This window comes from Nothobranchius furzeri, chromosome 14, assembly GCF_043380555.1.
Source record: "Nothobranchius furzeri strain GRZ-AD chromosome 14, NfurGRZ-RIMD1, whole genome shotgun sequence".
Classification (NCBI taxonomy): Eukaryota; Metazoa; Chordata; class Actinopteri; order Cyprinodontiformes; family Nothobranchiidae; genus Nothobranchius; species Nothobranchius furzeri.
Genome location: NC_091754.1, coordinates 42,464,405 through 42,479,404, shown reverse-complemented (window position 1 = coordinate 42,479,404; position 15,000 = coordinate 42,464,405). Strand labels below are relative to the sequence as shown.

Below are 15,000 nucleotides of genomic sequence, written 5' to 3'. Positions count from 1 at the left end.
TGACAATTTCACGAGTTTCTTCGAGTTCACTGAGAAAAGTTTTTCACTTGCTCTTTTTGAGTTTCATGTGCACCATCTAGACATGAAAATGGTCTTCTACTGGCATTTCCTGCATTAGTTACTGATAGGTCGTAGACGGGGATTAGAAAAGCCAGCACAAAATAATTTCAATTTAGCATCCATGGACTCGCTCATCTTGGCTCCTGACGGGGAATGGCTGCTGTTGATTTTGCATCCAGGAGAGAGCAGAGCACTTCTCGGCTGGTTAAAGCTGAATCTGCAACAGTTGGGGCCAAATGAGTGTTTTTTTTATTTTAAGCCACTATGGACACTTGTTAGATGTTGGTTTTGATCATAAATTTGTACTTTCTAGACATTTTAATTTCCAGTGGTGTCTGTAAGGCCTGACTCGAGCTGAGCTGAACCGGAGCGAGAGTTCGGGATGTAGCGTGTTTTTAAACCCAAGCGCGGAGTGACTGACGCCGGGCAGATTGACACGCGGTTTGTTCTAGGAGTCAAACCGTATGATGACTGGAGAGCACGGCTGCTCCAAAAGGTAACAAGCAGACTTACTTTGAGTCGGCAGGGTGAGTAGCATGGGCTGATCTGGTCAGAACGGGCTGAGTGATCGGGTTGGATCTGGTCGGAACTCGGAGCACAGTTCGGTTAGAACGATGAGTGGTTTGGTGTTGAGCTGTACTTCCTTATGTAGATGTGGCAGGTGACGTGGGCCGGAAGACTGGCGCTGGGAATGCTGGGTAGTGGAGTTCGGTTGGCCTGAGTGGGTGTGTGGTCCTCCCCCGGAGGATGTCGAGGGTTGTGAAGGGGGCAGCGTAACAGGACCCCCCACCGGAGGGACGGCCCCAGAAGTCCCAGGGCAACGGGCCCAGAAGTCCGAGATGAGCGAGGGGTCCATGATTGCACTTGTTGGCTCCCAGGAGCGTTCCTCCGGGCCGTAATCCACCCAATCCACTAGGTACTGCCAACTTCTGCCACGGTGATGGGGGTCCAGCAGGCGCAGCACAGTGAAAAGCCCATCTTCGCCAACCCCTCGAGGCGGAGGCTCGGGATCTGGAGGAGGAGCGAGGAGAGAAGTCTGTACTGGTCTTAGCTGGGACACATGGAAGACGGGATGGACTTTGAGAGGCCTGGGCAGGCGGATACGATACGCCACCGGGTTAATGACCCTCTCCACAGGGTAGGGCCCCAAAAATCGTGGAGCGAGCTTCCGGGAGCCAGCAGGTAGGCGCATGTTCCAGGTAGACACCCATACCTTGTCGCCAGATTGAAAAGTTGGCCCAGTCCGGTGGCGGTGTTTGTGCTGGCGAGAGTATTCTGTGTTAGCTTGCTTGATGGCCACCCGAGCACGGACCCAGGCGAGGCGGCAATGCCGGACCAGGGTCTGGGCAGCAGGGACCTCAGTCTCAGGTTCCTGGTGGTGGAAGAGAGGGGGCTGGTATCCATGACATGACTCAAACGGGGAGAGACTAGTGGCCGAGGAGACGTGGAGATTGTGAGACATCTCCGCCCACAAGAGGTATTTGGGCCAAGGGGTTGGTTGGGAGGAGGCAAAGCAGCGGAGGTACCAACCAAGTTGCTAATTTGCACGCTCAGTGTGCCTAATAGTTTGGGGGTGGTAGCCAGAGGAGAGACTACTACTGGCACCAACCAGCCGACAGAAGGTCTTCCAGAATCTTGACATAAACTGGGGTCCCCGATCCGAGACAATGTCCTGGGGAAACCCATGGAGGCATACGACCTGCTCCAGGAGGATCTTGGCCATCTGCTTGGCTGTGGGCAGGCAAGGAAGAGCCACTAGGTGGACCGCCTTCGAGAATCTGTCCACGATGGTTAGGATGGTCTCGAGCTGGTTGACAGGAGGTAACCCCGTGACAAAGTCTAGGCCGATGTGGGACCATGGTCGGTGTGGAATTGGGAGAGGGTGTAGATTTCCAGTCGGGGGTTGGTTTGGGGTCTTGGAGCGGGCGCAAGTGGAACATCTATTCTTGGACATCTTTGGCCATAGAGGGCCACCATAGCGCACGTCGTAGGAACTGGAGGGTTCGGGTCTCCCCTTGGTGACCAGCCAGGCGGGATGCATGCCCCCAGGCCAGGGCTTCAGAGCGGCAGGTGGAAGGCACATAAAGCTGGTCGGAGGGTGCGTTGGCAGGTGCTGGATCGATAAGCAAGGCAGCCCGGATGGCGTCCTCTACTGGCCAGTGGAGAGCTGCGATAAACTTCTGGGCTGGTAGAATGGGTGGCAGTTCCCTGACGGGTGCAGATTGGGTGTAATGGCAGGAAAGGGCGGAACATGAAAATAGTCTCCTACACTCATCTCCTGCATTAGTTTTGATAGAAAACAGACGGTGAAACTCAAGGGTTGGAAACACCTGACAGATCTACCTCACACCGTCACTAAACATTCATGGACTCACCCATCTTGACTCATGACGGGGAAGGCTGTTGCAGAGAACATCTGGACTAGTAGAAGCTAACCATTAGCATTAGCAACTCCACCACAGAGCAGAACTCCTTCAGCATTGTGCAAATCTTGTGAGCGATCTGTTCTGCGGTGCTTCACAGCTGGTGTATTCTGGGCATGAGGCCACTAAAACAGATCGCCTCACCACCTTGGCTGCACCTAGAAACCCATAAAAGTTATGAACAGAATCTGTGACAAAGGGCAGCCTTGTCCCAGTCCAACTCTAACTGGGAACGAGCTCGCCTTACTGCTGCAGAAGTGGACCAAGCTCTGACACCGGTCACACAGAGACCTAACAGCCCGTATCAGATGGGCTTAAATTAATATGACTGTTCAGGTCATGCAAGACAAAATCTTCCCTCCACAGGATGTAAGGGATTCATTCTGTGTGCCTTTTGTCTGCAGAAGGCTTTTCATTCACACCTCCTCGCTGAAGCTGCTGGTAAATCGTAGGTGAACTGTCACGTGTGTGTCTGCGTCTTTAAAGAGCTCCTGCAGTTGTTGTTGCTGCTGATGTCATCACTGTGGTTTTTCTCCCTCTGACCTCCTTTAATGGGAGCCACTACTTCATTTTTCTCCTCTCTGTGGTCCTCCTGACTGTCGCGATCCAGGCCCTCTGTGTGGAAAGCTGATCCATGGCTCTATTGATGACAGTTCATCAGCATGCACGGGGCTCTGCCATCACCACAGTGACTAAGCCCAGCAACCAGTTCCTGAGGTTTCATTAGGCCCCTGTGATCCTCCCAACAGCTACTCCTCTACAGCCTCTGATGCATTCAGTCAAGACCTGATTTATTACGTCTGTCAGTTGGAGTCGAGTTTTTAAAAGTACCAAAAATATCTATCTATCTATCTATCTATCTATCTATCTATCTATCTATCTATCTATCTATCTATCTATCTATCTATCTATCTATCTATCTATCTATCTATCTATCTATCTATCTATCTATCTATCTATCTATCTATCTATCTATCTATCTATCTATCTATCTGTCTGTCTGTCTGTCTGTCTGTCTGTCTGTCTGTCTGTCTGTCTGTCTGTCTGTCTGTCTGTCTGTCTGTCTGTCTGTCTGTCTGTCTGTCTGTCTGTCTGTCTGTCTGTCTGTCTGAGTTATTGGCAGTAGCTCTAAAATGTGCAGTTGTAAAAGTGTGAGGGGAGACACCTTCCATCAGAGGAGACCTGCTCAGAGACGGGGTGAGTCACGTTCTCTCCTCATGTTTTCCTGTGCAGGTCACCTGTTGGCAGGAACCTGTGAGATTGTAACTCTGGCCCGAGACAGCAGCCAGCCCCGGAGGACCATCGCCCGTCAGACCGCCCGCTGCGCTTGCAGGAAGGGACAGATCGCTGGGACAACGCGAGCCAGACCAGCCTGTGTCGATGGTGAGACACAAAGATATGCTGTAGAGATCATATGTGTCTTAAGCTTTTGGGTGTTTTCCCTTTGGGGTGAAGAGTCTCAGCATGTTTCAGTCTGGCACGTTTTATCACAGCAACCCACAAGCACATTAAAGATACGATGCTGTTTACAGGGCTGACAGCTCAGTCGCTCTGCAGTGGAAAGAAGAGGATTTCTGTTAATAAACATGGATATTTATATTTATTTTAACATGTTTTGATTACAAATGCATGGAGGCTGACATGTTGGAGTTAACCTAGCTATTCTTCACTCCTGCAGCAGCAGGCGGTGACGGGGTCTGGTTTGCCTACGAGAAACATTCTCAAAACACGTCTTCTGTTTTTGTGAGGAAAACGTTTAGAGGAAGCTTCGTCTGTGGCACACAGCTGCCTGACTGCTCAGTTAGAGGACAGGGATGACTCTGACACCTCATTAAAACGAGGTTATGTCCAAATATGAAACAGTTTTAGAAACAGCATAGAGAATTATTTCGATGGGATACAGAAATGAGGACACGTGATTGACAGAGGGTGCACACTGTTCATCCCCTGTTTTAATTGAATTACATGTGTGATTCAGACGTAAGAAAGCAGCTTTTATAGCTCCGTTCACTTACATCCATTTTTCTTTGTTCCTGGGACCCTTGAGCCGACCAGAAGGGACGGAGACCTTAGGCTGCCATTTATTATACTTCTATTTCTTCTCTGTTTGTATATTTACTCTATATTGATAAGACTGTTGCTCTTATTATTTATTTACAATAGGGTTTGAGGTGAGCGTTGTTTCACTTCCCTTTCCAGAAGTGATTCTGACATCATTCCAACAACTTAACATGTATGACACCATCAAACAGTGCAGCATGTTCCCAACAAGCTGCAGCGTTGTGTTCATCCATTCCTTCGGCCATGGTGCCTTTCCATCTGTTTCACTCAGGCCAGCGTTTGTTTACCATCTGTGCTGCTATTGGCTAACCGGAGGAATGCCAGCATGAATGGCCGCGTGTCACTACCTACTGTTGTGGAGTCTAACGCACTTCGCTCAGTAAAAAGGTGGCACAGGAGTTAAGTGCTCGCCCCGTAATCGGAAGGTTGCAGGTTCGAGCCCCGCTCAGTCTGTCGCTGCCGTTGTGTCCTTGGGCAAGACACTTAACCCACGTTGCCTGCTGGTGGTGGTCGGAGGGACCGGTGGCGCCAGTGCTCAGCAGCCTCGCCTCTGTCAGTGCGCCCCAGGGCAGCTGTGGCTACATCGTAGCTCATCCCCACCAGGGTGTGAATGTGTGTGTGAATGGGTGAATGACTGATTTGTGTTGTAAAGTGCCTTGGGGAGGTTCCAGGACTCTAGAAGGCGCTATATCAAATATAGGCCATTTTACCATTTACCATTTCTAATGGACGTGTAAGCAACGATAAATGCTAGAATGAAAAGAAAGAAGAAATGCTCCCACGCTGGTTAGCTATTAGCTTGATTAATGCTATAGCTGCACTTAGATGCACACGTAATCGCTCTCACACAAGGAACCAAGGAACCTTGGTCAAACAGTGAGACTCTTTCCTGTTTAAACATTCACTGGTATAAATGGGTCTGACTGTTTGTGACATCTGTTTCTGACCACCTGATCAGAGATCCTTTCCTAGTACCGCTGCAGAAATCTATTATAAATACTTGCAAGGATGCCTAAATTTCCTCAGTGAAGCAAGGCCGAAGAGCCTCTGCTGTTGTCGTGTTGAGCACCTGGGACGGCCGCTTCACTAGTCTCCTTTTGTTGAAATGGTGCCTGACTCTAAGTCAGGCTGCTACATCAGTATCCAGTTGCCCTGTTGCACAAGCCCATTGGACAAATGTGGCATCTTGATGGCCAGAGCCCACAAAAACTGTACAAAGCGGCAGGGCCGATGCACACCAAGGCTGCAGGTCCCAGTCCTGCCCCTGCGACAGGGAAACACCTGTCACAGGTGGATCAAAGTGTAAGAGGAGAATCCTTAAGTCTCACCGCCTGGTGTCATTTAGGGGGAGATATGGATTTAAACTGTTGAGTTTATGATAAAAAGGTTGCTGTCTGTCTCTAATAGAAAAAGACCAGCTGCATTAAATCTTTTTAGATGAAACATGCCCATCCTTGCCAGGTGAGGTGTGGTGCAGAGCCCTGTGTGGGTCTGTTGGTGTTGAAGGGAAGGTGGGTTTAAGTGGTACCGGCAGGTCTTCTATAACTCACCATGTTTAAAACACTCTAGCCCGGGGTTTTGGTGTAGGGTGTATTTAGAGTGTCTAAGGATATTTTGGGATGTTGTATTTAGTCATTTGTGAAATTTTCTTAAGCGTGACCTTTTCTGTGACTGAATATTGGCTCACAGCCTAATAATTTTTGTTCTTCCGGCTCTTGGAGGGTTCAGACGCTTTTTTCCTCCTCTCCTCCATATCTTATCCTCAAGGCCTTTGTCTGTCTGTGTGTGCTGGGTGCACGGCTGCTTCTGCATTTTTTATGGAAACTGGAAACTGAAATTCACTAAAATGGATCTCGTCAGTTGGTCACTCAACGCGGTTGATAAAATTTTTTCAACAATGAGAACGGGAGAAGGGGCTCCTGGGTGCCCCTCCACGACAGACCCAGTTGGACTCATCATGGACTCCTGGAAACAGTGGAACTTGATTTGTTTATCTCAGCTGTCTGTGGAGGACTTTGAAGACGTGTGGATATTCGTGGTGTTGGTGTCAGGTTTCCTGCTCATTGGCCTTGGAGGCTACCTGGCTTAACGGAAAATTAACGAGCTGTCGAGGAATATTGGCCTGATCCCGGAGCTCAGAGATGGATTGCACCGCACTGTGAATTCAGACTCACATAATTGTCGAGATGAATCGTAAGCTTGGGACTTTGGCCGAGATTCATTCATTGGCACAAAAGATGGATGCCATCAAGGAGAGAGTGGACGAATCAGCACGGATTGGGATAGATTAACGTCCATTATTGGGATTTTGAGAGGTTGAGGACCAACAAACTGTAAGACAGAGAGGATATTATCTGTCTGGCCCCAAAAATAATTTCTAATTGGAATCTGGTGCCCTTGAGCCTGCAAGGCTCCAACGAAAACTCCCCCCTCAGAAGATATGTGGAATGTGCCGTCGCTATGGCAACTCAACTCTGTCTCCTATCCCAGCCTGGGCGGGACTGCAGGAAGGCCGCCGAATAGTTCCAAGGTCACTGCAACCCTCCAACCCTCAATGCTCCTCCCCCTGTTCAGACTGAGGTGACATGTGCTGCTTCTATCGTGGCTGCAAGAACTGAAGTGTGGATAGACCTAAACCCACCACCCCACCTAGTGGACACTTATGTTGTGTTGTCTGAAGTCTGTGTGCATATCTGTCTGAGGTGTTTTTTTGCAGAGCAAAGCTGCCCTCCTGGTGGAGGGTAACTCTGAAGTGCCTTTTTTTCCCTCCACCTGAACCAATCCTCATGTAACCCTCTTATCTCTATTAAGGTAGCGCGACTCAGGGTTGCGAATGACCACAGTCACCAGTTCTTGTCATGTGTCTTGCCCATGTATGTCTGATCTCTGAATTGTGTGTACTGGAACTCTTATTTCCCTCTGGGATTAATAAATTATCTTTGAATTGAATTGAAAAAACAGCCGATGCCTGCAGTATCCTCAGTTCTGCCCACCTCTTCATCGGGGCGGTGACGTTCAGAAAGTCACATCTCCGCTGGAAACGTCTCTCAGTTGCTTTTCATTTCATCAGCGGCTGTCTCCTTGTCTGTTTTTGTTTTTGCCATCTGGAAACGATGACAACAGCTGGAGGGACTCCGTCTGCTCTGTGGGGATTTAGTGGTTCTCCTGGAGATGGAGCTGTGCTTCTGAAGGGATGAGGAAACTGCTGCTTTTTCTCTGGAGGAAGAGCTTCAGTTAAAACTAATATGTGTGCTGTGATTTAAAGCTGTCTGGTTGTTTTCCTGACATCAGCACCATTTCCACACATCCCTTGCAGCCCAGAGGAGGTTAAGAATATTTTCACAAAAGTAGTGTAAATCATTCCATTTATTACATTTGTGTATTTTACATGAAACAACCTGAAACTGGGACCTGAAAACCTGGTCAGTTCAGGCCAAAGTGTAAAAAATGGATGGATAATAGCACTTGGCTGTGTGAATATTAGCAGGAAGTCACCCACTGTTGGATCAGCAGCTTGTCCATTCAGTGATGCTGAACTGCAAGTGAACGTGTGAAAACCGTTGCCGTCGGCGATCAGGGCTGATCGCTCTGCAGCTCCCAGCGAGAGTGCCGCTCAGCACCACAATCACAGACTGTTCAGCGGATGTCTTTTTACATTTTAGGGACTTCCTGAAAGTCTCTGGAAAAAAGCTTGGCTCAAGTCAGTGACTCGATGCAACCTGCTGGGATCCTTACACAGGAAACCTTTTACTGATTGGTTAAGGACCTGACCAGTATTGGAACATTTACTATGTGAAGTGCCTTGAGATGACTCTGGTCATGATTTGGCGCTATAGCAATAAACTGAATTAGATGTTGTAAATGTAAATTACAGCAGAAATGCTAAAGTAGAAGATTGCTGAATGTAAGCTACACATGTAACGTTTTTCACTTCCTATTTAGAGGGTTTATGACCTTTAAAGAGATGCGGGTTGATATTTATGTCACTTTTCCCACGTTTTTGGTTAAAAACATAAAAGATCTTGTCAGCTCTTAAGGGGAAACACTGGTTTAAATAAGATGAAAATTTATTAAACATTATTTTATTTGTTTTCAGATTTTAGAATACATTTAAATGTAGGAATTTGGGGGTTAATATAGTTGCTTTTAAGCTTAATATATTACCTTTACTTATGACCAATAAGATGTAATATTCTATATAATTATAGAATATCAACCTGCTTGGTGTTTGGATGTTTAATCAGAAGATTCTAGGATTCTTTGCTTTTTCAGCGATCAAACACACTTCGTATTAATTCAGACAGAGTCAGGTTTATAAAAGATAAGAAATTTATTTTCTAAACAATTAAAAACATGACAAGTTAACTAAGGCTACCGTGATGGATGAATCTAAGTGGATGGGATGTGATGTATGGTGATTGAATGGTGTGTGTTTATCAGAATCTTGTATCTAGAAGAACTGAGTTCTGGGCGTGAAAAGAATTTGTTCTGCATCAAACTGTGAAGTTGGTTCTTATCAAAACAGCATCAGACACAATCATGTGTGTCTACCTCACCCTTTCTTTGGTGACCCTCTTCGTGGATCCGGAGGCCAGGAAGGTCTGATGACCTCTGGGCACCGAAGTTCAGTAGATTAACCGCAGCACCGACTTCTCCAGTCCAGAGATGTTGCCAGGCACACAGGTTGGACATAGTTTGCGTCTATAAGGACTCTTAAGGAGTCTGAACTGTATCAGCTTTGTTCTGCAGGAACCATTTGCTGTGTCAGCTTCAGCGTGTAGCAGGGTTTTTGACAGCTTGTCAAGAGATGCAGTGGTTACATGGCCGGATTAACCATATGGGCAACTGGGCAATTGCACAGGGCCCACAAACTCTAAAGGGCCCAGGGCAGCAAGGGCACGAGCAAAACACTGTATCTGTAATCTCCCGCTTTATATTAAACCTAGGGTGACCGTCCTGTTTTCCCCGGACATGTCCACTTTTCACTCTCTGTCCGGGCGTCCGGACTGGAGGTTCTTGTATTGATGAAAATGTCCGGCTTTTCATCCAGGAGCAGGGATCGAATTATAGGGGAGCTGTATATCCTACACATCCAGGGGAGCCGGAAAAAAGTTTTCTACCTATATTACATCATTTATGGGCTCTTCTGAGCAGAGAGCACAGAGAGCGGCACAGCGCTGATCGTTGGTGTTCAGCGCTCCAGCCTGCTGCTTCCAGCGCACGGTCCATTCTCAAAGTGGTGCAACCGATCGTTCATGTCCGCACATGTTCTCTATTTTCTGTCTTATTTGTGCCTGAAGCGCTCTGCCACTGCGGAGCTCATCACCTGTGCTGCGGTGATTTCACCTCACTGACGCAGCATCGAAACGCGCTCTCCGCTTTGCGGTCAGGAGATCCCTTTGATCTGCTCAGAAGTAACTGATGAGGTGAAAAAGTAATAATCCAGGAAGCAGTTTTTCTGGAGAGTTTAGAGGAGATGCAGGAAGATGAGAGACAGACAGGACAGGAAAATAGTTAAATAAAAACAAGAAAACAAAACAAAGTGTTGAAAAGTAAAATGTAGGCAGATTTATCTCCACTACACGTTTTTACCTGTATAAAACAATAAGTTACACACGTAATATTTATACATCTGATACAATTCAGATCACCTTCAAAACCCAGTCACACACCCAGGGCCGTTTCAAGGCTTTTTGGGGGGCCAAGGCAAAGTGACCCCCCACCCCCCGACCCCCCATTACTGGGCTCCCCAGAAGCCTCTGTGTAATTCATACCCTCTCCAGGAGTGTTAGTTATACAGTGTTTATAAAAGCCCCTCAGACATTACTGACATGTTCTAATATTATCAAATGAAAAACTAAATTATCAGACACGCTGTCTCATCTGCTGCTTTTCTAAACTTGCAAAAAGTAACAAAACCATTTGAAAGCCACTATTTGTGGATTCTCTGAAAGTTTCCATGGATTGTGTGACAACTTATTTTATCATTGATCCTGTCGTCTAATCTCACAGCTGAAACAAGCATCCTTAATAATCTGTGCACTAGGAAGCTTACCGATGCTGTAGTAAAACAAAAGTTATAATAATTTATTATTAATAGAACCTTGTTGCAGCACTAAAGCAGAAAAAATAGATTTTGCAATAAACATGCTAAATATTTACATATGAATTGTTTTAGAGCCCTTTTATTGGCAGAAACTGATATTAATTTAGTTCTTACAAAAATGGGTCCCAACGTGGTTTGTGTGGCGTTGCCATAGTGTGACGTCATAGGCACAGATCCCCTATCCTCTTGTTCGGAAATGGAAATATGATCACCCTATATTAGACAAACTGTCCACCCGGGATTTTGCGCTGCACAGAGACGCTTCGCTGCCTATGACTCAACGTCTGTTGAGAGTCAGTCTCATGCAGACTGACCAATGAAGAGAGGGCCTCAAGTTAAGACCCTCTCCTCATTGGTCAGTCCACACAAGGTGGGTCAAAGGTTACCCTGAGCGGGCTACATGATGTCAGGCATTCAAGTATTTAGTATATTTACTGCATATTACAGTAAAATATTCTGTATGTGACCATATTATGGTGATCCTTGGGTCGTGATGATGGGGCCCTTGAATATTGTTGCCCAGGGTACAACAAAGAGTTAATCTGGCCGAGTTCTGCTCAGACTAACAGAATGCTGAATCACTCCGTAAGTGATCCTGTTTTAATAGTCTCATATTATGATTTACTTGGCCAATCGGCACGTGCCATGTTAAGAGGTGTTAACAAACAAACATCAGAACATCACGTCTTCTCATATACAGGATGCTCTGATTTGTGGGTAAGAAAATATCTATGTGCAGAAATTACTTTAACTTTATCTTACGAACATTGTGTGTGAGTGTTGATAATGATTCACTTGTTAAACCAAACATTACTGATCATAACACCAAAATGTTTCATGGTAATAATAAAATTCATTTCAACTTCATTGAATTAGGCACAGATTAATCAAACAATAATATCATTATTCACATAACATTTGTTCATTCAACCATATGTTTATTTAATGATTTTTTTAACTTATGAGTTGTAAAAGTTCATCTTTTGTCCTGTGAAGCAAGCAGACAGATAAGGCCGCAGCTTGGCAGAGAGGAACCTTGAGGAAGGAACATGATGTTGACAACCAGAGTGTAAACACGCGGTAGCAAATCTTTCCTGCTGCTTGGAAGACTAAAGCTTGGTTTATGCTTGACGCATTTACTTTCCGCTTGGTGATGCGGCTCGCGGATGGAACGCGCTTCACAACTTGCAGCGTTTATGGTTCATGTGGCTTGTCTCTGCGGTGAAACAATATTCTCCCAAACTGTAGGGGGCAGCATGGAGCTCTATGGCATGCATCCAACACTACACCATAGTAGAAGTAAAAATTACTGTTGTTTACAACATGGCATTCCAGCATTTTTAACAGCATCCTCGTCTTTTCCGACAGTGCGAGCTATTTCTCTCCAAGAATTATTAACAACATGTTGATCACGGTGATCTCTGAGAGGTGAATCATACAAATGTCTGTATTTACGAACCTCTGCCATACTAGTTCTTGCCAGTCCGCCATGTTTTTCCGCGTCCGACCGTCCGCGTGGTTAGAAAATTTCCTAGGTGGGCGGTGCGGAAAGTTTGGGCCGTGCGGAGGCGCGGTGGAGGGGCGTGGTTGTTAAAATGACGCAATTTCGCCACGCGGAGCCATACGGACGCGTCAAGCGTAAACCAACCTTAAGAGACGCAGAGAGGCAGATTCATGTCTGTAGATCAGGGGTGTCAAACATGCGGCAAGCGGGCCGGATCCGGCCCACAAGCGGGTTAACTCCGGCACGCGAGATGGTTGTGTAAACTTTATTTTCATACTTTACAATGTAGAGTGAAAATAAACTTATCATTGTGAGCAAGTTTTCTCTGTAATGTGTATAATAAACCAAAGCTGCGCTCAAGGCTCACACAAGAACTTGAATCCCATCCTGAAGTTGGCTGCCCCTCGGGATGTGACTTCTACTATTGATGTGCTGGTGAAAGCTAAAAGATGTAAAGTAAAATGAGTCAAATATACTTTAAGTGCCGCATGAAACTGATCTAGCCATGTGATCTGTAAGATCTTTGAATCACTAAGGAATTTTTTTTTTGTTGATTTTTTTTTTTTTTTTTTTTCAAATTTTCAAGTACACTTCAGGTGTTGTACTTGTACTACACTGTCCTCAGGCTCCAGCCTCGTTTTATATTGATTGTATTAAAACAAAGAAAACAATCTGAAGTTTTTTTTTAATTTACCGGTCCGGCCCACTTGGGACTAGATTTCCCTCAATGTGGCCCCTGAGCTCAAATGAGTTTGACACCCCTGCTGTAGATGATCGGTCACTGAAAAGGTCAAACTGTAGATAAAAACTGACCATTCCTGGATTCTACATCAGGAACAACTGGAAGCCACATAAAATGGTAGGTAGTAAGTCAAAAACATCATTACAAATGAAAGTTTTAAATGGCATTTACATAAGTTATGTTCAAATATGTGATTATTTCTGATGTGTTATCAGAAAGGTTTCTTGTATTAATATAGCAGAAAAGGAAATATTTTTACAATCAAGCTAAATTTAGTGTACTTAAAAGCATTGCTTTAGACCGCAGTACGGCTTTTACCAGCAAACAGATAAATACATGTTTTTGTATTCATTTAAACTTATTACAAATATGTGGATTTCTAAGTGGATTAGAAAGAGTCAAAACCGTTATATCTGCCTTTTATGTAATTAAGGCTTAGGGAATAAGAGCAATGCAGTAAGGTTTTGCAGCTCTTACCAGTTCTGCAGCAAACTTTGTCATGTTTTGTACGTTAACTTCTACATCAAAATCAATCACTTGTGCACTTCTGTTTACCTTTGTAAAGTTTTAAAGTTCAACTATTCAAATCGATTTCATTCTAAATATTGTCTCTTAACTCACAATCCTGCTATAACTTCTGATACGAGACCAGTTTATAACAAACTTATAAAACGTTTGTTACATTTCAATGAAACGTCATTAGAACCAAAATGAGACCTTTAAAGGCACACATGCTTGCTTTTAGCACTCCCTAGTGTTCATTATTAAATCTCTGTGGTCAAACCGAACATGGAACCTATCTCACCGCGTTAACGTTTAACACCTTAATCTAATGGCTGCAACACCTCCTCGAGATCTAAAACATGCAGGAAACACGCTGGAACCAGACTGAAGTGTCAGCTGTGTCATCTCAAGCTTCTTCCCAGCAGTCCCAACAGAGTGGCCCACAAGTCTGAAGTTGCAAATGCGGTATTCTGGCCACAGAGGGCGGTGGGTGTCTGAGTGACATTTCATTAATCTTGTAAAGGGTCATTTTAGCACGTAATGGCTGCAAATATAAAAATGTTGCATACTGTGGTTTTAAAGTAGAATGTGACTCAGATAAAATCAAAAATCATTTATTTATTCTCTTTTGTTTTATTGTATTTCATTTATTTTTCCCCTTGTCTTGTCTGGCTGTAAAGCCATCAGAATTGACGTCTGAATGACAAAGACAAGCCTTCCAGTCACAGGTGGAGCAGTATAGCTTCAGCTATGATGTCTCAACTGATGCATGAACTACATTAGAAATATTTTTGCTTGTTTTAAATCCCAACAGACACGGAGATAGGAATAAAAGAGAAAGGGGGGTGAGGAAAGAAAGAGGTGTGTGTGTGTTTAAACAATAAAGGGTGTACAAGAATCCACTTCTAGACCTGCAGAAAAAGAGGGAAAAAAGGGACAAGCAAAAATACAACAGAACCAAAACATCACTGCACCAACCGCATGAGGCAGCCCCCGCCAGAGGCCCAGGTGATAACAACGGGGAGCCCAAAGTTCCGCCCACATCAGGTGATGGAGGTGATGATGATGATCATGATGATGATGATTATTATGTGATGATGATGGTTGTTACAAACCCTAGGTGTTAGGCGTTGTGGTGGAGGGGTAACATAATAACTGGAGTGGAGAAAAGGGAGGAGTATAAATAAAAATGTGTTTTATTACCAGAATCAAACACAAATACTCAGTCCTAGACTGGGAGAGAAAAAAAAGACTAAACACAACAAACACTAATAAAACGAAAGGCGACGAGGGGAAATCAAAACACCTGAGGCAAAAGGCCTCAGGGAAAAAGACACGAGAATAATTTAACAAACAAAAGTGCCGGAGTTGACTAACTAGAAAGATAAATCTCAATGGCTATTTACTTTATAGATTAATCTAACTGACAAACGAAAAGCGAGCTGTACAGCTGAAAAAAGGTCTAACGAAAATTCAAGCTGAAGAGCAGACAAATGGATCTCAAAACTAAAACGGCTAATAATTACTCGAGGATTAACAAAAAGAACTATCTATCTTAATTATCACTATCGTCAAAGTTCTTATCCAGTTCTAAACCGCT

General features: G+C 45.0%; 1 protein-coding gene across 2 annotated transcripts in view; it reads left to right on the top strand.

The window, feature by feature from the left end:
* The window catches only part of LOC107396083 (chemokine-like protein TAFA-5), a 48,659-nt gene that overhangs the window by 724 nt on the left and 32,935 nt on the right, over positions 1-15,000 (top strand). For both annotated transcript variants that reach the window (XM_054734160.2, XM_054734161.2), the window contains exon 2: positions 3,717-3,866. In XM_054734160.2, coding sequence (XP_054590135.1) covers positions 3,717-3,866 — 150 coding nt within the window. The remainder of the gene's footprint in view (positions 1-3,716; positions 3,867-15,000) is intronic.